At 40.0% G+C, this 25,079-nt stretch overlaps 1 protein-coding gene across 2 annotated transcripts in view; it reads left to right on the top strand.

Annotated features, from left to right (window-relative positions):
• gfra1a (gdnf family receptor alpha 1a) overlaps positions 1-25,079 on the top strand; it is a 99,355-nt gene that overhangs the window by 62,986 nt on the left and 11,290 nt on the right. For both annotated transcript variants that reach the window (XM_026189506.1, XM_026189507.1), the window contains 4 exons: positions 11,005-11,183; positions 12,095-12,267; positions 15,159-15,268; positions 15,956-16,090. In XM_026189506.1, coding sequence (XP_026045291.1) covers positions 11,005-11,183; positions 12,095-12,267; positions 15,159-15,268; positions 15,956-16,090 — 597 coding nt within the window. The remainder of the gene's footprint in view (positions 1-11,004; positions 11,184-12,094; positions 12,268-15,158; positions 15,269-15,955; positions 16,091-25,079) is intronic.

Raw genomic sequence — 25,079 nt, 5'->3', positions numbered from 1 at the left:
TGCCTCTCCTGTTGGCCTTCCCTTGCCGTTTCATTCTCTTTTTATCTGCTCACCACTCTCTCGCACATAGATACCTGAGAGGGCACCAGCAGGACTAATTACGGACAACAATAACTGCCCCCCTCCAGCTCCGGCTTATTCCCGACTGCGTAACAAATTCATTGGCACATCATTGCCACTATTGTAAATCAATATGACAGACGCAAGTGAGGTGCTGAATACATTCATGCACCATGTGCTTGTGCTGCAACTTGTACTCACACAGGAGTAAACAGGTTCAGCAGTTGTTAGATGTCCACATCCATCTCTGCAGCGGACTGTTTGATGTTCAAAGAGGGAGCGCGTGTTGGGGACGGTAAAGGCAGAAGGGCTGGGACATATTGGTGGCTGGGGAGAAGGGACAAGCCATTCGAGCAGGGGACCAGTGGAAAGCAGAATGGCTGGGTATATTAAGCAGAAGGAAATGGGTGTTAGGGGTATTCTCCAGATATGAGGGTGGCAGTTGGTGTGAGGTAGGGCGATGATGCATTAGCTTTAAGGTACTGAACTAGAGGCCACAAAGTCTGGCATCAAGATAATGGCCTGGATCTAGTGAATTGAGAATAAGAAGGCTAGTACTGTTTGAAGTGTTGTTTATGGTCAGTAGAAGTAGCATCAACATGGTGATAGGTAGAGTATCAGCTATTTTACAACACCAGACTTAGACTTAAAAACTCAAAATGTTCTGCCTTTTTTTCCCAACTCATTTAGCAACTTTTAAATTAAACTTTTACACGTAGACCACAAAACGGGTAATAGATGGCTGTATTCACAGGAGAAGGTCTGAGCAGACACATATGATGCAGTTCATCTGTGTTTATACCAACATTTCTAGAACAAACCAGCGCATACAACCACTTGACCCCTCCACTTGCAGATTCTTAACCGGGTATAGGAATTGGCAAAGCTCTCTAAATATCAGTTAATGTGCTGAGTCATTATGAAGTGTTTGAATCTTCCACTGAAGTATATTTTTGTGTCAGAACTAAAAATACTTAATGAGAGTGAAGGACCTTGCAATTCTTACCGTTTTTGCTTTTAGAGCAGGTGCTTCTGGCAAACAGTGTCTTTTTTTTCTCTCTCTCTCTCTCATTCATATATATATATATATATATATATATATATATATATATATATATATATATATATATAAATAAAATCTCAAATGCTAAGCTTCATAGTGGCATCTTTATGGCACTTTTTAAACGGTCATATAAAGCAAAACAACTCAGACAATAGATTTTCTTTTCCCATTCATTACCACATTGGGTTACTTTTCCTCATTCTGGCCACCAAAATCTATACATAACAAAAATCTATATGACAAGAACTCTAAGAGTGTAGATAGTGTTCAGAGGGTTGGACCAGGGTGGGAGTTGTGTGGGGGTGGTACACTGTACAATACTGTACTGGAGTGTGTTTGTGGAGATTATTAAAGAGCCATATATTTCTCCTGCAGCCCCAAAGGGCCTGCTCTTACCGGCTGATCTCCACACTGGCAGACGGGTTATGAAACAGGCCTCACTGGAGATTCATCACTGTGGAGAGCCAAGGCAATTCTCCCTCTCTTTTCCTCCCACTCCCCTTTTCTTTTGCCGCCTCAAGTTTTTTTTTCTTCCTCTCTCACAGAGCTTTGTTCTGTTGAACGTGATGCAGTGCTTCTGGTTCAAACACGAGAGAGCTTCTCAGGGTTTTGTCCCAGCAATATGACTGTCTTACTGGCTCACTGCTGCCAGTTTCTTTTCTCCTATCCCAGAAGGACTGAGAGAATTTAATCGTAGTTTGACAACATGTTGTTCCTTCTGAATCCCAAGGCCTAACCCAACATAGCAAACAAACTAACAGGGAAACAAGGTAAGCTTATTCAGCTTACTGATTTTATTTTTGTTAGCCCCATAACTTGCTCTGCAGTTGGTTAGCTCACACACTAGAACTCTTTCTTTCTGTCATGCTAATTTAGCCAAATTCATGAAACTGTTATTAACAAGTTGTTTTAGAGAAAACATTAAAGAGAAATCAACAATTAACATGCTATCTCTTACCTCTCTTTGAAAGCTGGGACAAAGTCGAAGTAAGGGAATCAAAGGAGTAAAACTCAGCTGGGATTCCAGCCATGTGGGGAACATCTAGTTCCAGAGGTGTTGAAGGTAACCACTCAACCATGAGAGGTATGCTTCTAATAGCTTGTTGATATTGCAAAGTAGACCGGGGGGTTCAAAAGGAAATAAGTTTTGGCTGGGATATAGGGCCAACATAAAGCTGAGAGGAGGGAAACTTTTTTCTAGCCAGCATACACCATTTGCCAAAGGGTTGTACTGCTGCTCCTCTTTCAGTTCCAGCTCTCAAAATCCCGGGTTTGAGGAGGACAAATTTGGACCAAAGGCAAAATTTCAGGCAAGAAAATACCTTTCATGTATGAAATTGGAAGACCTGATGAGGGTCTGAGAGCAGTTTAAGTAATCAGGTAAGCACTCCTGTCGGGACCTGGCTTGTAATTTTAGCAAAGCAGGACGGATGAAATGAGGTGAAGGGATTTCTTGACGGAGGGAGAAGTATAACACTGCAGTGCGATGTGATTTCAGGAAACTGAGAACAGAAAGCAGCTAATGGGAGAGACAGAAATAATTGTCTTTGGCGGATTTTTATTGGACTAGCCTCAATGCATTTGATGAAATTGGAAGGGAAAAGTTGGTACAAATGACAAGAGGTGGGAAGGAAAAGATATAGATGGAAGGGTGGGAATGAAAGGGAAAAGAGAAAGAGACTGTTGCACTACAGGGATCAATTACTAGGAACTGTGAGTTATGGTATTTGCTGCACCAAGTGCCATGTGGCTTTATTGCACTGGGACAGTGTTTGGAGGAAGAGTGAGATTATTAACCACACTGAAAGAAAGTAAAAGGGAGGTAGAGGAAGCCAGCAGAGAATCAGAAAAGCACAGAGAAAAGAACGAGGTACATAGTTTAGAAAGGAAAGAAAAATAGAAAGAGGCCAAGAAAGATGAGTAAACCTTAAGGCTCCTTCTTCACCACACCACACTCTCCATTTCTGCTTGTCTTGCACTTTCAAGCGTGGAGCCCATTAAAGCAGATGGCAGTGTAACTCACCACTGATAATCAACAGAGAGAGGGAGAGAGAGGATTCCCAGAGAAGAGACCTCAGGCCTCGTTTATTATGTTAGATTTTTCTATTGAATCTGACTGCGAGGTAATTTCTCAAAGTGGGAAGGAGGTGCAAGGAAAATAATTTAGACAATGAATAATCAAGACAAGAGCAGAGCAAATTAAGTTTACGGTTGGGAAAAATTCTAAGGGGAAATAAAAAGTGAACATCACATTTTAAAATCAAGGCCTATAATGTGTAACAGATTGAAATCACCCATATCTGCTTGTTAAGTGATGACGTACCGACCCTTTTTCAGATCCGAGCAGCTACTGTTTTTACTGAGGCTCATGTTGCTTCAATTTGTGTTAGTGCTTTGTTACCACTCTTGTTTTGTGTGACATTCTGATTTACTGCAGCTGCCTTCACATACTCTCTGCATTCCTTCTTTTTAAGAATGTACCAAAATGGTGAATTGGCTACTCTTTAAGATTTTGCTCTCTCTTCATTATTCATTAGTTGTTGTTGTTGTTTTGTTTTTTAGGTCTACTGATGGCCTAGCTCACTTGCACTTGCAACAATTCCTAAAGAGTTAATGCAAAATGTGTTTAAAAAAAACAAACAAAAAACCCCAACAACAACAGCTCTGAAAAGCCGAAAGTCCTCCACACAGTAATTAATAAAAACAATAATTGAGTTGGTGCAGTTTGAAAGCAGAGTCATGAAGCAAATATTTAAAATAGTAACAGAAATATATTTATTTTTAGACTTTAATATGTAGTGTTTTAAAGCTGTCACCTTTCACTGTCTATGAAGTCTGCTTGGCCCTGGGTGTCACGTTGTTTGTTCTTTAATCCCTTGCAGCCACACCACCAGGACAAATCCCTGCGCATTTATTGTACTTAGCAAACAAAGAGGCTGTGAATTATGAGCAGTCACCCAGTGACACAGCATGGAAGTACTGACTGTTTCCACTGCTGCAGAGCTATGAGTAGTGGAAACAAACACACCTGTCAAGTGCTCCCAGTTTCCCCTCGCTGACCCCCAAATGACTGGATAAAGTGCGGTAATATGTTCTGTCAGACTGGAGTAAAACCGCTAGTGACAAACACTGCTGGGAAAACAGAATGTCATTATATTTAAAACAGCTATAACAAGGACAGTTACATACTGCAACAATAGCAAGGCTCAAGGCAAGGACAATGGTATGCTCATATCAATGACAGGAGAGTGAAAAACATGCCTTCCACCAGTGGAGGTTGAAGTCAAGTTGGATTTCAGGGTTGACTCATACATTTTTACACAGTTTTCCTTAGCAATCGATATCAATCATAAAACAAAAGTCAATATTCGCCTGGAAAAGTACAACCTTGACAGAGAAAAACGGAAAAAAGGAAGGGTAGTTTTAAATTCACACTACGTGCAGTACAAAAACCCAATATCACAACTAGCCTTCCTATAAGGTAAATAATGAAAATTTGAAAGTCATACAAAGGCCACCGAAGGCCATTAAATGGCTACACTTCACTCCAAAGACAAAATAAAGGACAGATGGCAGAGGGGAGAGGAGATACCGGAAAACAAGAGCGATGGAAGCCACAAGAGAGAAGTCTAGAGATGGATGATTATGATGGAGAAAGAGGAAGGGAGGTAATGATTGGAATACATCCAGAGCTGCATGGATAAAGACATGAAAGAGGAGCACAAAGAGTGAAGCAGAAAAGAGAAACAGGGAAGGAGATTCAGGGGAGTTACAGAAAAAGAGAGAAGGAGAAGAAAGAAAAAGATGAGAAGAGGGGCTGAACAAGTGGTGCATGGGGGAGTACAGAGGTGGATGAGGTCAGGATTCGACCCTGTGGTGTCCCGTGGTAATTGAAATTAGACAGTGGGGGTGGTGGGTAGGGTGGCAGCGGGACTGGAGGAAACAGGCGACATGATAATCAATTTGAGGCTGAATCGGAAACATGAGCCACTGGGGGGGCCTCGTTCCCCCTACCAGGCCTCCAGATGGCCCCGGCCCCAACCCTGTATGGGCCCTGTCATAGCACGCAGTGTGTTTGTGTGTGTGCCTGTGTTTTGGAGAGACAATGCCATCTGCCAGGAGTGCAAAGGGAGTTCATTAAATGTATTTGCTGACACTAGGGGCGCAGGCTGGTATAAGCAAAATACTACAAACATGTTTTTGTGCATGTTTGCGTGAGGAAAACAGACATATTCAGACTCAAGGATGTGGGCAGATTGATGCAGGAAGGGCATGTATCCACAAAAACTTGATTCACACATTCACACTGCATGCAGTCCAACTTTGTATTTGTCCTAATGGGCCCTTGGGGTAAAGCCATGATACTGCGGCTATTTGTCAAAGCACCACTGGTCACTGAGGAGCAACCGAGTGAGTCTGTTTGGATGAAACCTTTTCCCAGTGTTACCATTTAGGTCATGTTACATTGTCTTCTATCTCTCTGTGCAATGATGGACAGATTCCAGGATGTTTCGGATCAAGTCTCTGTAGGGGGAATGCTGCTTGTTGCTCTGGTTGTATGCAGATTTTTTACAGCCAGAACTGTAAGTGAAGGTAAATTTGACTAACTGAACAGCCCCACTATACATACAACTGGCAATTCTCATACAGGACATGGTGTTTATGCTACTCCATAGTTACAAGCCATCTGCAGGCCACTTTGCAACCCACCTTCTGTATTTAATAACTTAATCAGCGTTAAACATGATATTATTGATGCTAGTTCTGTTCTGTGTGGGCATCTTGCTGTTGCCTCTAGTTTTCCATGTGCACAAGAAAGCGTGGAAAAAACCCAGAACAGAACCATGACAATACATCTAAATTATTGCACATGAATAAAGCTGTTCTCTTTTGAATATATTAGTGTTGCCTGGATTAACTAAATTGTTTTAGTTTACACAGATTTCAGTTAAGTAAGCTAACACAGATACTTTGCCTTTACTACATGCAGACTGCCTTATTTGCTCATTCACCCCTCAAAGACCCACTTTGAGCCAGGAAAATCTTGTGTACGTTAGGTTGTCATGTTTCAAAATGCATTTGAAACCAGTCAAACACTGACTAATTGTTGAAAGTCCAAACATCTAGAGTACCGTAGAACTAGTCAGAATTGTCACTTTCCTTATGGAGCAGATACATTTAAGTCTCATAATTCCAGAGCACATCAGGTGTGTTCGGATTTCACTAAGAAGTGTTTAGATGATGACATACTGTGCTGCAACTTGAAAGTGCCTGTCAACAAACAATTAAACACGGTTTAACAGATGTAAAACAAAGCCCAATTTTCCAAGTGCATGACCTATTTCTTGGCTCAGATGTATTCACAAACTCATCTGAGGGAATAGTTTGGCAGAAATTTGATGCTGTCTGAACAGGTGCCATATTTTTACGGTCCGAAAATCAGACAACTGATGGCAGAGGAATAAGTAGCGTGTTCATCTAGTCAGGGAGAAGAGTCCATGGGACTGTCAATCATGTGCTGTTATGGCGGATGCAGGCTCAGATGAGAGATATCAAAGCAAAAGTAATATATCTGATGAAAAGAAAAAGGAATTCAGAGGGAAAGGGTTCAGTCAGCTGTACCTCTATACATGTATATATATCGTCCATGAATATTAGTCCATGAATAATTCTAGTACTTTTGAAGCTAAATGCTAGGAAAAATTAAAAAACGATTCAGGCTCTGAGCCAGAGTAAGGATCCAAAGTACATTAAAAGCCTTTATTAAGGCAGGCATAATAGTTGAAAATACTAGCTGGCTTCAACCTCAAAGGGTCTTGAAAAGTCTTGATTTGTACTAATCCTACAACACAAGCTTTTTTTTTTTTCTCCTTCAGGAAATATTGCGTCCCTAACATTAAAAACTCTATTTTGATGAGAACACTTTAAAAAAAATAACTTGTGAATCTAATTAGAGAACAAGAGGCTCTTTTTATACTTAATTCTAGTTTAGATCAAGCCTCCCAAACTGCAAAAGTCTTGGACTTTCTAAAATGAAGCTTTGTGAAGCTTTTTTTTTTTTTTAGTTACATCAGTTTGTACTAATAGAGTTGAACATAAACAAGGGAAAAAACAAACCTCTTAAAGCAGTGCATGGGGCAACTACAGATTGGACACTTTGGAGTCAGGCAGTTGATCTGAGCAAGTGAAAGGAAAAAAAAAGTTCACATGTTTGATTGTGTAGACGTGGGGGTGATACGGGGGAGTTAAAAGCACAAACAATCATGTAAAATAAACATGTGACATAAAAATGCCATTTAAATGTTAGAAAAGCAAATTTTACAGTACTGGAAGTGATTCATTTTTCAGGTCTTTGTTCTCATGCTATATTTAAAATAACTATAAATGAAATGGGGTACAGTGAATGAATATCCACCCTCAACTAGACATGCTGTCTCTAATCTTCCCTATAGATGTCACAGAACCATTCAGAGTGTAAAAGAAATACCTGAAAGTGACTGTGTCTTGTCCCCTGTTCCTGCGGTTAAGTCCTAATATCTTTAGGGGCTTAGGTCAGACTTATCATTATAACAGAAGTCATCTTTGAGACAGGGTTAAAACAGTAGCCAGTAACTGAATAGAAATTTGTCTTAAACATGGCTCTTTGTTTATGCAAATAAAACAGAAAGAATAAGATCATAAAACACTCTGTAATAAAAGCAAGATAAAAAAAATAAATAAATTCCTGGGCCTTTCTGTTTAGAGTTTGCATGTTCTCCCAGTGTCCTTGTGGGTTCTCTCTAGGTACTCCAGCTTCCTTCATGCAGTTAGGTTAACTGGTGATTCTAAATTACCCATAGGTGCGAATGTGAGTGTGAAAGGTTGTCTGTCTCTTTGTGTTAGCCCTGTGACAGACTGGCAACCTGTCCAGGGTGTACCCCACCTCTTGCCTTATGTTAGCTGGGATAGACTCCAGCACCCCTGGGACCCTGGTTTGGATAAGCAGATAAGAATGGATGGATGGATAGAATTTTATTATGAGTTGTTACAGTATCATGTTAATAGCAGACAAAGAAGAGAATGCGCCTGTTTAGGATGATGTACAATAACACTATTCATAGTTTAGACATTTATACACACAGCATTAAAACTAAATTAATAATCAATGAAGCAATTTAAACTTGATTCCAATATAAAATTGTCAAAAACATTCAAACCAAAACAAATTGCATACATTGTAATTAATACCACCAAATGAGCCTGAAAACTAACAGAGGGAGGTGTGGACCAAATGAGGCAGGTCAAACAGAGAGGGGGGAAAGTCTTGTAAATGGAAAAGCTTGTTGTTTTTCCATGTTGGAAGAAAAAGGTGAAAGGTAAGGTGAAGGCATGAAAGCAAAGAAATAGTAAAAACTGGCAATGAGTGAGTCAGCACTGGTTTTCCTCTGAGTCGGCTGGAGGTTTTGGGAAGCATTCACCTCAAGGATCTCCTCCTCTGTAGTAAAGCAAACAGCACCATGTCGCCAATTAATACCTCGCTGGACTATCAGCTCATATCCCCACATGTCTCTGGGTCCCTTTTATCTTCTTCCCTCTTTTTTCCTCCACCCTCGCCTTGATGTGTTGAATCTCATTAACACAGTTTGCTCAGGACAACACGGCACTCATCAGCCGATGGGTTTGTCGACTTGATAACGGATCTTACCATACTCCCCCCCCACTGCAGCATCGGTATGTTTATCACACTGGGCTGCACCCATTTTAATTGACGCTGTCATAAAGGAAAAAAAATGCTGTTTTTGTTCCTTTTTTTTAACCTAAGAAAATATTTTAAGGGGGTGTATAAAAATGTTAATTAATGGTGGATTGAGGACAACCCTGGCAATTAGTGCAGGCTGACAGGCAGGCGATGCACTGCACTGGAGACTGTGACAAGTACTGAACCTCGACTGTATGCATACACAAAAGCATGCCTGTTAGCCTGCAGGGCCACGGAGATGAAGGCAACTGTTTGTTACAGGCTAAACAGAAAGTGAGACTCCAAATGGGGTCTTCTGTACAATTAGCATAAGCATATGCACACATACACTTCCAAAGACAGAAATGCAAACACTAAGGCACACAAACACCGATGTAGGTTGAAAATGTGTTGCTGAGGTTATCTGCTTCGTTTGAGAAAACATTATTAGACTGCCGGCCCTCTGCTTCTTACATTGTCTCTGAGTCTTTTGTTACTTCTCTTGTTGAGAGACCTTTGCAGCTGATATGCTTCGGTTTTGTAATGATCTGTAGGTGTAATCTGTGTGCTCCATAGAGCTTATTAGATGCTGCATTTCTAGTGTAATACACGTATTGATTGTTAATAGTTAAATAAGATATGATGTCCTAATGCAGTTTTTCCACAAACAAATTGAACTTTATTAGTTCAACAGCCCAGAGAGGGAAGCTATGCAACACTCCAGCTGATCTCCGTGCTGTTGGCTCAGCTGATGCCCTTTTATGCACCGAGCTTTGTTTAAGCTCCTTTAGCCTGCCTGTGGTCGCTGTTAATTTGTCCACACATAGATACACATAGCATAGATTTGGCACCTAGGCTAGATCACCAATTGCCCAAAGGAAGAAATTCTCACTCATTAATATACTTTGAATGGCATAAAATGTTGTTGGAGCAAATTAAAAAGGCCAGGCTTGTGTATGTGTGTTTGCCTGAGTAAGCTCTTACACCAGATGAAAATGCAGTTATTTTGGAACAGTTGGCTAATTGTCTTGGTCCACAATTAAAGTGTTTTTATGTGGAGCTGAGATAGGATACAACCTCGTTGACCGAAAACAAGCCACCTCACATGGCCTTAAAGAAAACCAGTTGTGTTACATAAGCTAATACATTTCACTTTTAATTTGACGATGTATTGCATTGTTGTGATTGTTTTTGATGCAGAGGATTCGTATGCTTTGTTCATTATACAATAAGTGTCAGGAGCTGGGTCTGTGACACAGCATATTGAGTTTATTTTTGTATTTGTGATTTCTTATGTTCAGTTGAAAGGATGTTAAGTTCTTGAGTTTTAAGTCTAGTTTAGGTTCTTCTGTGTCTCCTTAGTTATGAGTCTTTCCTGTCTCTATGTGGTCTGTCTTGTCCTCAGTGTTGTACTTTCACTTATCCCTGTGCGTTTGTCTCGCCACGTGTTTTACGTCTCAAGTGTCTAGCTGGTGTTGTCATGTCTACGTTTCTCATTGTTTCCTGTTTTAGTTTTGAAAAGTCTGGTGTTTCCATGTTTCATGTGTTTAGTTTTACTTCCCCCACAGCGTCATTATGTTTATTCCAGTCAGCTGTTTCCCCATGTGTTTCCACTTCCCCTGATCACCTCCTGTGTGTATTTAGTCTGTGTTTTCATTCGGTCTTCGTCAGGTCGTCCGTGTTTCCTCCCACCACGCCGTGTCAGTGCCTGTGTTTCATGCTCAGGTCATGTTTATGTTTCATGTTCTTGTTTCTTCCTCATTATAGTTTCTCAGGTCAGAATCTTGTTCATGTCTAATGTCATAGTTATCTCAGTTTAGTTCTCCTAGTTTAGGTTTTAGTTTTAGTTCTCGCCGCTTGTTCGCCTTGCTTTGCTTTCGTATTCATGTTTTTTCAGCCTAACAAACGTTTCGCCTTTTGTTTACACTCAGTTCCGTCTCCTTCCGTGTCTGCACCTGGGTCCTCCTTCTCACTCCCACACAGTCACTTTTATGAAGAATGTGACAATAAGTTATGCAGTGATAGCGCTTTCTGCTTTTTCTAGTGATCTCTGGGTTGCTTTGCATTAGCATCACATGCTTGATGACCTCTGTGATTATAACCCTTCTTTCTTGTTTTCATCCTCTCCTCTCCCCAATGTCTCCTCTCCCCTTTATGTCACTAGGTGAACCTGCAGTGGCCAGAGAGAACAACTGTCTCAATGCTGCTAAGGCCTGCAACCTGAACGACACGTGTAAGAAGTACCGCTCGGCCTACATCAGCCCCTGTACCAGCCGCGTCTCCACAGCTGAAGTCTGCAACAAGAGGAAGTGCCACAAGGCCCTGCGGCAGTTCTTTGACAAGGCAAGGCACTTCTGATACGAGCTTATCAAAAAACAAACAGAAAGAAAAAGAACACACACACTGGAGGTTTTCCAAATGACTGATATCTGATAAAAGCTGAATGTCCAGCACAAAGGACCTGCTTCAAAAGAAAGAACGATTTTGAAGTGCATAAGTTTGAGGGGTTGTCAAACTCACAATAAATAATCATGTGGGTCTTTTTGTTCAGGGTATGCTATTCCAGCGCCAAGCTTTGACATTGATTCAGTCATAAAACACAAAAGATGTTTTTGCTGTCTGTTCCATATTGTGAAAAATGATGTGAAGCATTGTAATTACAACCCAGCTTCTGTGATGCCCCTTTTTGAATAACTTTACTTGGCACTGCTTCTGCAAAGCAACAAGATGAATAAATAGAAATGTTACAGAGAAAGTGTGACATTGTTAATCTTTGTGTGATGTATAATTTTTCTTTATTTTATCATAATAGAGATGTCTTTGCGTAAAGAGCCTTGAGCGTTAGGCTTTTCTTTGTGTTGGAGATTAAAGTATCATTACATTCTCCTATTGTGGTCCGATTGTCATTTGTTACATCTACATTTTCTTTCAACTTGAACGTCAGATTTGATTGATGCTTTATTGAAGCGATGTTAAACCATCTTGCTGCAAATGAGCTGCAGCAAGGTGAGTTTGTACCAATAAATACTGAATAAAGTTAGGAGCAGTTAAAAAAAACAACAACAACAATCCATCAAAACGAATAGAAAACAGCTACTTCAGACCACATCAAGAAAGAAATCCAGAAAATGTGTCTAAAGGCACAGACGGTACAACATGTAGCCCAGAATAATGCTAAAATATGAGTAATAATGCGGGTCTTAATAAAGGAATTAATTTCTATCCTTAATGTCGTGGTTTCTTTTGCCACACAGGTTCCTCCCAAGCACAGTTACGGCATGCTATTCTGCTCATGCCCGCTCAGCGACCAAACCGCATGCTCTGAAAGGAGACGTCAAACCATCGTTCCTGTCTGCTCGTACGAAGAGAAACAGAAACCCAACTGTCTGGAGCTGCAGGCATCCTGCAAGACCAACTACATCTGCAAGTGAGGAACCCCTTTTTATGTCAATATGGTCAATAAGTACCAGATATACTGTAACTTGGATGCCATGTGATGCCATGGTTTATTTCTGAGATAAATGCTGTGTGCTCTGGATATTAACTGTGTTTTTTAAGCTGGCATTAGATGCAAATCGACGATGTAGGATATGCAGGAAAAGCGATTTGTGATCAACTGTGTAACTAGTTTTCATCATGTGGTAGCATCCTGTGCCTATCAGTCAAAACCATAGGCTAACCATGGCTCTTTTAAGGGTTACCCTTCTGTTTGGTGAGGACGCACTATATATGTGCAAGCTTGGAAAAAAGATCAGTATCATTTTGTGTTTTGGCTCTTTGATGAACAAGGCAGCTGCCTGTACACAGTGCACTGACATACTGTCGTTCCTTATATAGAGAAATGGAACAAAACCTCCAACAGTATAACTAAATAAAAAAACTGTATGTCCTCACTTAGAGGGAAATTTCACCGAAAGTGGCTTGCGGCAAATATGCTTTGACCTCGGCTTTAATCTTAACTCACAGAGCCTAAAATCAAATTCTTTACAGTGTGCAGACAAGCTTTCTGTCTGCAAATCTGAGGCAAGTCCCCACTTTGTGAAACACATTTGTGCATTAACATGCCCCATAGACACCTCTTTACATTGTGTAGTAGTCAGTGTAGCACCAGCAGTAATAAATTGTCTGCCTTTATGCCTCAAGTCTCAGACTCACACCCACGTACACTGTAGGGTTCCTGCATTAAGAGTCAGAAAAGAGTAATTCAGTGATGGACATCTGACACTGCCCTCACTAGTGTGTGTGTGTATATGTGGTTATGCAGTCTCCGGAGGCTTGAGCCAGCAGTCTTGTGGGTCTCTGGGATTAAATGGAGGCATTAGGCATCATAAATGAGCTCCATTTGGACTGTGGCCTCAGGTCTCCCTCCCTCTCGCCTCACCCTCTGTCTCTGCTTAACAGCAGGCAGCAGTAGTAAATTTATACTGCAAGTTTCTCTTCTTCCGTCCATCTTTCTCCCAATGGAACTCTCCTATGAAGGACCGAAGATGCCAGAATTTAGTTTATTATACTAAGAATTCAATGTAAATTTTCTGCATTTATTTTTGTATAAGGTAATTTTTTAAAGTGATTACAGAAATATAGAAAGATACTGAATTTGGAGGGTTTTAGGACATTAGTATGGTGGATGCAGAGGAAAAGGATGCATATATAAATACTTTTTTTTTCAAATTCTTTGACTTGTCATTTTATTAATATTGATAAACGTAAATCAAAAACGAAACACAATGAATGGCTGCATTTATTTTTATGTTGTTGTAACATATTTACATATTCAGTCATTTATCTTTTTTTCTTCATTTTTGATTTTGGCAGCTTCAACCCTCCATACACTCAATCCATCACACATATGCTCAGGGCTTGAACAACAGGTCTCACTGCAGCACGGCTTCCTCCCGGTCCATTTGTCAGTTAGCACAGACAGATTAAAGCCATGCATTTCCACAAGTTCCCTCACCATATGTCAGGTGTAGTATGCTGGCTGCTGTTGACAGCTCTCGCCAGGCACTGCTCAGCTCTGCACCAGATTGGTGTGATAAGACGGATCACACTGCAAGTGCAGATACAACCCCATGTCCAAAAAAACTAACAGGAACAAAAGAGAGAGAGGGAGGAAAAAGGATACACTGCTTTGCAAATCATTTGAACTGTATCTAGATGCGTGAAACTAGTATAAAGAGCATCTTAAATGCTGAAAATGAGAAATACTAAACATGCTCATTTTGAATTTGATGAATACAACCCAGGCTGTCCATCAAGTCCTTGAAAACCTAACATCTCATGTTTGGCATGAACTTGGTCAAACTCACTTATATCACAAAGATCAACTTTACTTGGGCATTGTAATATTCTTCAATGACTTTTTTGTTCCTAGTAAATCAAACAGAACACCACTGAATATATTTCACATTTGATCAAATATTGAACTAAAGACGATCTTTGGTGTCCAGTTTTTAAATTCCTTCGAAGTCACTACAGGTATTAAACAAGTCCTAACAAACACGCACACAAATTAAGCAAGAGTAGTTGGTGGAGACCAATTATTGCACATTCAGCATACCACCTTTGAATTTTATGTGCAGTTTTGGCTATTGTTGTTGCTTTTACTCAGCAACAGTGCAGGAACACAAGCTATGCGAAGCTTTTTACTGACATTTAAAACCATTTAACAGTATTTTACCAAAAAAAAGCATTTGGAAAAAATGTGTCATACTTACTTTAAAAAAATGTACAAAAAATGTGAAAATCTATCCAGTAACATCTGCTGTTTTGTGCAAGTAACTTTTGATTTTCTGACCTGTTCTGACCGTGTTGGGAAATGTCTCAGCTTAGTTTGACGTTTTAACAGTAGTGAGAGGATTTATAGCCGAAACTGCACCAACACACCAAGATGGTTAAAGATGTTTGAGTCTGAAGGTGTTAGCTTTGTGTCAAAGAGCCACTATATCACACGTAATTTCACTTCAAATTGTGAATTCCTTGGGACTACAAACACCATTTCAATTTCACAAACCACTGCACCTGGTGCAAAAGTGTAAACAAACATTTTTGAAGGAGGTAAATGAAACAGAACAGACTGGGCGGAGAATAGTCCGTAGCTTCATTCATTCCAGGATACAAACCAGCCGCAGCATAAAGGGTCATCTTACTGCACTGAAGTCAGCCATTAAGAAGGCTAATTGAATTGAGACAAATGACTTCCAGTGGACACTAATTTCAACCGGGCCTTTTGCTGCTCATTTACAGTCGCATTGGCCGTCTGAACTTATCTGCTGGAGCTATAATCACAAAATAGTTTTTGATCTGTGTGTGTTTTAGGTCACGACTCGCTGACTTCTTTGTCAACTGCCAGCCGGAGCCCCGCTCGCTGTCAGGCTGCCTGAAGGAGAACTATGCAGACTGCCTCCTTGCCTACTCGGGTCTGATTGGTGAGTTCGCTCGATTGTGACCGGTCAGGTTTGACTCGGGATTAACTGCAGTTTCTAAGATCTTGAAATATGAGAATTTGCTTAAGACATTGTTAAAAATGCAACACAGCTTTGACATGAAGAACCAAGCTGTAATTTTTTGTAGCTATCTCACTCACAACGTGGACCAATCCCACTCTTGATTTCTTCCCGACAACAGTTACTGCAACACTCGAGATTTGGTCCTCTCAAGTCGCCAAACCTGACCACGCATACACACACTGTCCACACAGCGCCAATTCATTCTGCCTACTGCAAAACAAAATGGCCTGTTCTGGACTGCAGCCAGCACAAGGGAACAATCCATTGGGGGAGTGAGAAATCACTGACTGAAGCTATTTACTTTCCCTCGCAGAGAGAGAGCCTATTCTTCACTCCACCTTCTCTGCATTCTGCTTCCTGGAGAAACTCCACCAGACTGCGTTTCTCTTGTAGAAAATAAAAATCATCACTGCTAAACATTTATCATCAACACAGCACGATGATGATACCTGATATTTTGAAGGCTTTAAATTTTTATTTTATTTTATTTTTTTAATTGGTAGTTAGCAGCTCATTCAGGGTTGAACAGTTTACAATAAAGCCTTGTTTATGGACCACATTTGTTACTGAAAATAATCAGTGAATCATTCTATCATCTTTCTCCAGGTACTGTCATGACTCCCAACTACCTGCGCTCACCCAAAATCAGTGTCTCTCCCTACTGCGACTGCAGCAACAGCGGCAACAATAAGGATGAGTGTGACAAATTCACTGAGTTCTTCACAGAGAACACCTGCCTACGTAAGTTTTCCTCTTGTGCTGCTCTACTTTGACCAGCTGTTATCTGTTCAATTTTCTTTTTTGACTGTGGATTAGTCTTAGCAGCTCTTCTGAGTTCTGTGTCTGTCTGTTTTCACCTACTCTGCTCTGCTGGTCATATTCTTGTTGTGCACTTTTATCCCTTCCTTTCTTTCCAGTATCTCCTTCTTACCAAATATATCCCATTGCCATGCTTGCATTGTTATCCAGCAGCATAACAGAAAAAAAGCCAGTCATATTGCACCAGAGTGTCTCAATGTGTAGCAGAACTCCTGCTCCAGATCTTTGACAGAAAGAGGCTTTTCCATCTAAACCCTCTTACGCAATGACTTTAATTAACAAACCTACTTGAAGTCACACATACGCACACACACGCACACACAGTCGTGTTTTCATATCTTAGTGGGGACATTTAATTGACAAAATGATTTCCCTAGCTGCTGACCCTAACCCTAAGCATCGAAAATGAATGCCTAACACTAACCCTTAGCATAAATGGAACCATAGCCTAATTGTAACCTTGACACTAAAACCACTTTTGGAGTCTTAAAAATGTCTTCAAACTCATGGAGACGGGAAAACTCTCTCGCGCTCTCTCTCTCTCTCTTCCACATACATTCAGTGTAAACACACCTGTTTCTAACCAGATTAATATGGGTCTGTGCACATGTAAGCCAGCCTCACTTTGAGTTTCCTTGTAATCTAAACTGGTTCTGCTCCTTCTGTTTTGATACTACACTCAGTGGCAGTCAGCTGCTTCTTTCCTCCCCAACACAGTTTAAGTGTAATGTGATTCCTAATTGATTCCTCTACGGAGGTCAGGAGACAGGGTCACAGCTGGAAGACAATCTCCCTCAAGGACACCCATGCTGGATGAGCATATGTGCTCACCGAGCAGCTGGAAAATGAAGGCAGTGTGGAACTGTAGACTGCAGTTTCTGTAGCAGCCACTTGAGGTTGGCTCTAAAAGTGAGTACATTTCCACACATTCCCATGTTTAACCTCCTAGGACCTGGCGTCCACATATATGGACATCACATTTTGGGTTATTTAGCCCAAAATACTCACTTTTGCTCTACAAGGGCCTGATATCCACTTATGAGGACATACTGCCACTGATCTATCGAAATTTTAAACGAATATCCTCATTGTGGCTCTCATTTATCTTAGAAACAAAAATCAGGTTAAAAAGAAAAACCTGGTAATTCTTTGTTTTTACTTTCATCGGGTCCCAATATGCCCAAATATCAAAGAGAAATTAAAAAATGCATGTCGTGGAAGAGTTTGGGTCTTAGGAGGTTAAATACCCATCTTAGCAATATTAAAAAGCACATTTACAGCTGGTTCTAAAATATGGGTTTGGCCTAATGGTGTGTAGATGTTTTTAAAATCCCTCTAGACACTTGAGTTGTGAAAGTGGTTGGTTTTGGATTACAGGTGTCTTGATCCAGGCAGGTGTAGGTGGCAGCTCTCTGCTAGGCTTCCTCTTTCCTGAGCCCAAACCACTTGACCATTCTGTGGTTCCTTTTAGAGCGTTTTAGATGCTGTTGTCACTTTTATGCTTCAGTTTTTGTGAGTGAAATTGTAATATTTCATTGGTTTGCTATTTTGCACTAATTGCCAGATATGTGTGCTTGAGTGTGCCGTCATAGGTATAATGCAACTAACAATAATAGCTTTACTTGGGAACTTGGCATGCAACCCTCTCGTTCAAATGCTATTCCAAAAAACTGACATGGCATGCAGAGGCTTCAAAATGCAGAGTCTTAAACAAATGTTTATCCTCATGGTGTCACCGTATTTCAAGAGAGAGGGAGAGCAAGGCAGGGCAGCATCATAAGGGGAAGCATAACAGCTGACTCAGGAAAGAGGAATGCAGGAACAGACACACAGTGGACTAATAACTCAACAAGAACCAGGAGGGAGCAGAAAACAGGTGAAAACAATCAGGTGAACTTAAAATTGGAAAATGTTTTCATTTAATCAGCAAAGATTTTGATGAGACAGTGTCGCTGCCATCTCCTGCTTTAGTTATAAAGTATGTTTAATGTAGCTTCTGATGTGTGGTAGCTGGTATGACATGGGTTAAGTGTTGATAAAAACAAATCTCCTATTAAAGATTCCAGCTTTTCTTGCGCTCTGGAATTTTACTTTAAGACACTTTTAATTGGCATTTTGGTTTAAATTATGTCGGCAAGCAAAAATCAGTTAAAATTGCAAATTGTTATTTATGTGATTGAAAAAAAAAATTAAACATATCAAAATAAAACTTGGTTGTTGTTTCAGTAATGCGGCCTCTGCATTGCTTATATAGTTCAGAGTAGGTTAAGAACCTATCCCAACTCTAACAGGGCAAGAGGCTGAGTACATCCTGACAAGTAGCCAGTCCATCAGACGGCTGTCATGTCAGCTTTACGATAAGAATGTTGAACTCTATAAATGCTAAACATGGTACTTACTCCCACTGTGTTGTAGATGGTAACCCAGCTCTCATCATCACTGGTGAATGAGCCTCGGTATAAAAGTGGGGTTCCTTTGAAAGAGAAGTGGAGGTTCATTAAAATTCCCATACAAGTACATTTTTCAGGACTATGTCAGTGGCATTTACAAATAGCAGCCATTGTTGACGTGGTCCAGCAGTGCACCAGGAGGATTTGAAAGTTATGTTTCCTGGGCGGAATTGCGTAACTTTATAATCACATCTCATACGCTGCCATTAGCTGTGTTTCTGGTCACAGGGTAGATATTAATTCAATATTTAACTGTCCTTCAGTTCTTTTTCTAATCTCTGCCAACTCCCAGTGAGAATATCTGTCTTATCAGCTGCTGAAGGTCCCTCTGTATTCACCAGCTTGATCCTGATGTACAGTGTAATGTACAGTGTTTTTTGTTTTTTCCTGAAAAAGCCTCGAGTGGCAATTTGAATGAGTTAACACTACTTGCAGCTTCTTTGAAATCTTGTTCACGTTGCTGTGGTACAAGCAGCTTTAACCTGTCACTGGGTGAAAGTTGGTCTGAATGATGAATTAGTTTTGTGCAACATAGCACAGATTGACCACTATCTATTTGCAGCTGTCAAGATGTACAGTCACCTTAATTAAAAATTCAGTATTCGATTGATGAAGCAATCAACCACGAGACCCGTGTGGCAAGCAGTCAATTGGGCAGGGTGTTCATGCGTGGGTGTGTGCTGTAGAAAGTGGTGTGCATTGAAGACAATGAGCTGTAGTCACAATGAGGGGAATGAGTTGGTGCCGGTTGTTCGGCTCTACATGAGCAGAGTGGGTGGTTTGATTTTCCTCTGTCAGAATGGCAGTTAGCAGATGAGAAAACACCAACAAGAGGCAGCCTCGTTTTCACCAACTCTTCGCTCTTTCACGCTCTCATTTGTCTTCTCCTCTTCTATTATCTTTTTCCCCTCCCTCTTCTTGTTTTCTCTACTCCGTTGTCTTTTTACCAGTCAGGGTTAACAAGGTTCCTCTGCTCTAGATAATAAGGGCCGCTGCAGTCGGCGTGCGTGTGTGTGAGTCTGCACCCAGTTAGTGCACGTGGGAGACATGAAACGTATTGTAAGTCTTTGCTTCTGCGTGCTGGCATGATTTTGTGTGTTCAAGTGTCATTGTGAGATTTCCAAGATCAAAGGGGGTTAACGTGGGTTAAAACACACCCTCTATATTTACTATTTGCTTTTATTCACTGGGGAAGTTGAACATAGTTCAAAGTGAGAAGGAATACGCCTCCTCTGACTCTTCATTATTAGTCTCAGTTCTCCCTTTTTCTTCACTGCTCCCTTATTTTTCCCATTACAACCCTTTCTTTTTCCCTTGTTCTCCAGCTCATGCTTCATCCCACTTCTGTCTGCTCATCCCAACTCTTTGTCTCCATCTCCATCCTTTCATGCCTTCCCTCCTTCTGCTCTCATTAGGCTTGCTCAGCAGTAAGTGGAACTGACAACTCTGACGATCTTGACACACACCAGCTACAGGGTCATGGCTAGAAAGTAACTTGAGGAAGGACAAAGACTAGACAAAAAGACAGAAAAGAGGATTTTTTGAGCATTACATTGGTTTGTATCTTTCTAAGCTTCTGACTTCCTTAAATGTGTATGTTTTGTTGTGTGAGCTTTCAGAGTATTGAGGTTGATTATAGCACACACCTCCTTCTGCATTCCTATCCTGTAATTTTTTTATACAGCTTCTCGGTTATTGTGTGACCCACCCCCAGGTTCGGATCCGCTGCTTTAATATTCTCAAGGAGACACTGTAACTTTAATATATTCAAAGCTTTTTTAGTGTAATTCCTCCCTGTTTCCTGCATATGCAAAGGTCACGCCGTCCAACATAATTCTAGTATTACAACAATCCATGTACATGTAAAGTGAGATAAAGTGGTAATGTAGACATCTGCATGAGGCAAACTCATACTACTAACACCAATATCTGCTGCAGTGGGAAGATGATATCATGTTTGTTCTAGTGCACATTGCCGTTTGCATTGATGAAGGTTAAATCATTGTTTGTCCTAGTGTTTTAGAAAGGTTTATTTGAAAGAGATTTGCTACTTAGTGTATATAAAAAGGCTTCCGGTTTAATTTGACTCATTCATTTGGATACTGGAGTTATGCACGTGGCTGTTTGCTGTTTACTAGTCATCAGTTCTGCCTGTTTGAGTCACTGAACTGGACGTCTTGTGTTTGTGGTTTTAGTCGTTTTTTATTAATGAAGTTATATCAGGTATAATATGGTTTTCTGTGTGGTGTAGCCCAGCGGTCCCCAACCCCCGGGCCTCGGACCGGTACCGGTCCGTGAGTCGTTTGGTACCGGTCCGTGAGTCGTTTGGTACCGGGCCGTGAGAGTTGAGGCTCAGGTGTGAAATGTATAGTTTTTATCGGTTTTCAGCGTTATTTTGTTATCGTTTTTATCATTAACTTGGTTTTCCTGGGTCTTTTCACGTGTGTTATGAATAAATCTTCTTTTTTCGGTACCGGTACTAGTTTTATTTTGTTGTATTCATCCGCGACACCTTAAAGGCCGGTCCGTGAAAATATTGTCGGGCATAAACCGGTCCGTGGCACAAAAAAGGTTGGAGACCGCTGGTGTAGCCCACTCAAAAAGTCTGTGAATTTCTTTTTGATTAACCTGTTTAGTTTGTTACTTTGCACTAATTGGCAGACATGCTTAACAACCCTGCTTTCTAGCTTTAGCTGATAATTTAACGCTCTATGTTCTCACTGCGGCCATTTTTCTTTTCAGAAAAACAGCATGGGTGTATATTAAAGGCTGATGCTGAAACTTTAGAATGTGGAGTCCAAAACCAGCGGGTGACATCAAACTGGCCACATAAATCTCATACAGTCAACAGTATCTGAAAACTAATGTACTGAATATATTTTGTTTGGTATGCCACAGAGTCATTTTTATGTATCCTGAGTAAATAGTAGCAGGACTTCCATTAGCTCTGTATCAAATGTGTTGAGGAAAGCCAAAGGCTCAGTGTCTTTAGGTTTATTATGCAAATATGCTCAAGGATTGATGCTTTGCCCTTAACATAATACTTTCTCTTCTTGAAGTTTAATCTGTAGGAAGTGAAGTGAAACCATAGAAATTGTGTGGTAGTGTGTGAATGTCAGAGGTACGAGTGTGAACTTGCCCAGTGTCACCTTAGTGAATAATATGCTCGTGTTGGTTAGTGTGCTGATGACATTTTCACTCACAATGAAAGCTACACATGCTATTTCACATAAGTACAAAAAGGTTTCGTTTTTCATTCAAGATAAGAAGATCAAATATTGATTAACTGCTATTTTGCAAATGCTGGTAAGCAAACAGCTCTGATGCTTAAAATGTGGTATTTTGCAAAAATAATTTGCATAACACCTAGCTGTATTTGCATTTATAATGTTTTAGAGAAGATTAGCTTGTATTTTGTTTTTCAGTTTTGGTTGTTGTCTAATTTTGAGAATGGGAACTATTATCCTCATTGCCAACTCACGAGAGTGACTTTGCATGATGCACACATCAAAATCATCATTGGTTCCTTTTCCTTGTGCAGCCACTCACTTGATCTTCTGACTGAAAGAAACTGTTTTAGTGCTACTTTTGCACTAATGTTTAAAATGACTATAGTATGAAATTCTGCTCTTAGTGTGATTTTAAAATGGAAAAAAAAAACTCGAATCCTTAGTATTTGGCTTATACACATACTGACCTCAATATTTAAAACTGTGGTCATGTTTAATATGCGCATCCACTGTTGTAACTGTAGATATATTTACAGATATTTGTATGTGAGCTCTTCCAACAGAAACTAAGGAAATATCAATAATCCTTTTTTTAATCTCTGAACAAAGTTTTTATTTCTTTCTACAATAGCATGCTGAATAATTAGTCAAAGACGTCACCTTGCCAAAAACACTTCAAATGAGTGGAAATGTCAGAGAGGAGCCAGGAAAAAACACAGGTTCCAAAACATTGTATATCTAAAAATAAGGAGTGGAGTGAGCACACATGCAGGTCTGATGTCCTGTGCCTTAATTTGACATGTAACCTGTTTTTCACGCACGCTCACTGTGCTGCGAGTGTGTTTTGTAATTAGGCCTTAGGTGAGGAGACAGACAGAAGAGACAAAAAAGAGCCCATCAACACCTCCAATATCCCCATCAGCCTTCTGCTGTCTCGACACAAAGCTACCAGCTACGCAATCGCATACACACACATCGGCGAAAAATTAAATATTCACGTGCTTGAGCAGAGCCGCACGCATCAGGGCTGCAGGATATTGACAAAAATTACTTGTTTTGTGCTGAATATTGCATCTCCAAAAATTAATGCCAGCCAATTTCTTCAGCTTCCGCATCTCTTGTGAAATGTTAAACAAATATGTTGAGGGAATAATATTTTGCATTGTCACTGTCAAAATGAAAGGTACACACAGAAAAGGCATGTCTATTGTTATAGCTAATAATAAATAAAACACAATCATAGCCTTTTTTTTCTGCCATTATATGTGATTTCTACACTGATAAAACTAAACTAAACAAAAAAGTAGTTTTGTTTAAGTTGTGCCAAATCACAACAACGACCTTCACAATAAAGTTCTATAGAATCTACATTAATGAAAACATTATGCTGTTTGTCTGTGTCAGAGATCTTTCTCTTACCAGAGCTCACTTTGGCAAGGCACATCAAGTGAAGAAGCCTCTGGGTTTGCTTAGTTCGAGATTACTAGTCACATTTATTAAATCTGCAGACTGGAACTAACTCAAAGGTTCTTTCTAGGTCATGGGGAGTTCAATTGGAAATCAGTTTCTCAGGAGGAAGGAAAGGAAAAGCCAGAGGAGCGGAAGATCGTGATTTGTTCAGTGGCTTCAAAGAAACTCTGTTTAAATCTAAGTCATTTATCTTTCACCATTTTCTTTACATGGACTATTCAAACAGATCAGAACAAAATCTGATTGCATAAAATTCCATAAAATATCCTTAAAATCCAGACTTTTCTAATGCATGTAGCCAGAGGTAAACATTTTGAGAACATTATCACCTTCTGAGATGCCAGGCACACACCGAGGATCCCATCATTCCTCTTGCACAAGAAAACGAGTAGATTTGGGTCAGCAGGAATTAGGGGACGCTGTCTTGCTGTGTTCAGAAAAGACTACGAGGATTGTTTCTCTCAGATCTGATATCAGCCATTCTTCAGTTTTCACAAATTAATTTTGCTAACACGGCTGCTGGTACTCCTTTGGTCCTGCAAAGAAACAACCGGTCTAAAGGATGCCACTCTACAAAGGCCTGGAATTGAATCAGCAAATTTACAGGTCTGCAGGCTGAAACAGGTTCACTTGGTTTTTAGATCCTCCTTTAAACTGGTTATGGATGTGTGTCCATATTCTCTTTAATGGAGTGAATGTTTCCTGAACTACTGGAGAAAATAAAGCCTCATTTTCTCCAGAAGCAACAACATAGACTGGTGTCAGCATCATATTCAGATACAAGGCAAATCACCAGGCATATATGTATTAGTCAGTATGAGCTTTCTTACTATAATACAAAAAATATCTGTCTTTATGTATGTATGCTTATTTCTCCTCAAACCCCTGCTACACCATCTGTAACTCAGCAACTAAATGTCATTATACTAATTTTTTATCATTTTTATGTTCAAAGTAACAACATTACTGTGTGTTACATTACATCATTTCACAAATGAACTTATCAAGTCCAGCTGGGTGTATTTAAGGACTTTATGCAAAGTTTTTAATGTCAAACGTTGACTGATCTTTTTAATGTATTTAATGCATTGCAAGTTATTGCAGGTGCAGGTTAATGACATGTTATACCTTAAGGTACATGAATCTGCAACCATGAATCTGCTTTTACTCTCAAATATAGATCTTTTATCATTAATGAATTATGATGGATCTTTTTTAATACAGATATATCTCAATAAGAGCTAGAAAAGACTGATAGGTTATTCTGCTAATAAAACACATTTTATTTTAAACTTAATTGCAGCACTTTATTTTAGCTCCCCTCTAAAAGCAACACTGCGTTTCTGCATTGATGCTCTATGTAGGCAATCAATTTTAAACACAGATTATAGTAATAATTTACACTAATATTTATATAAATTTGTCTCACAACTGCGTTTTTAATTTTTGACGTTGGATTTGTCAAAGAAAATTGCGGAAACCAACAAACCTGAACATGCAATATGAAAATACTGCATGCTGTTCATCATACCGACATAATCACGTGTCTTTGCACATGTAAGTATGAATATTTGAGTGGGGTTAAAGAGCAGTTATGCAGATCAGCTCTTCCTTCCTTTACCACAGTTTTCAGGGTCATAATTCACTGTTGGAGGGAAGAATATCATTACGTTCAAACAGCAGCTCTGTAAGGCTCAGCTTCCCTCTGATGTGTGTGTATATGCATGTGTGTGTGTTTTACATCAAAGCCATAGAAGGCTA

The sequence above is a fragment of the Astatotilapia calliptera genome, chromosome 13 (genome assembly GCF_900246225.1).
Source record: "Astatotilapia calliptera chromosome 13, fAstCal1.2, whole genome shotgun sequence".
NCBI lineage: Eukaryota > Metazoa > Chordata > Actinopteri > Cichliformes > Cichlidae > Astatotilapia > Astatotilapia calliptera.
The sequence above is the reverse complement of the archived record's forward strand: the minus strand, read 5'-3'. Positions and strand labels throughout refer to the sequence as shown.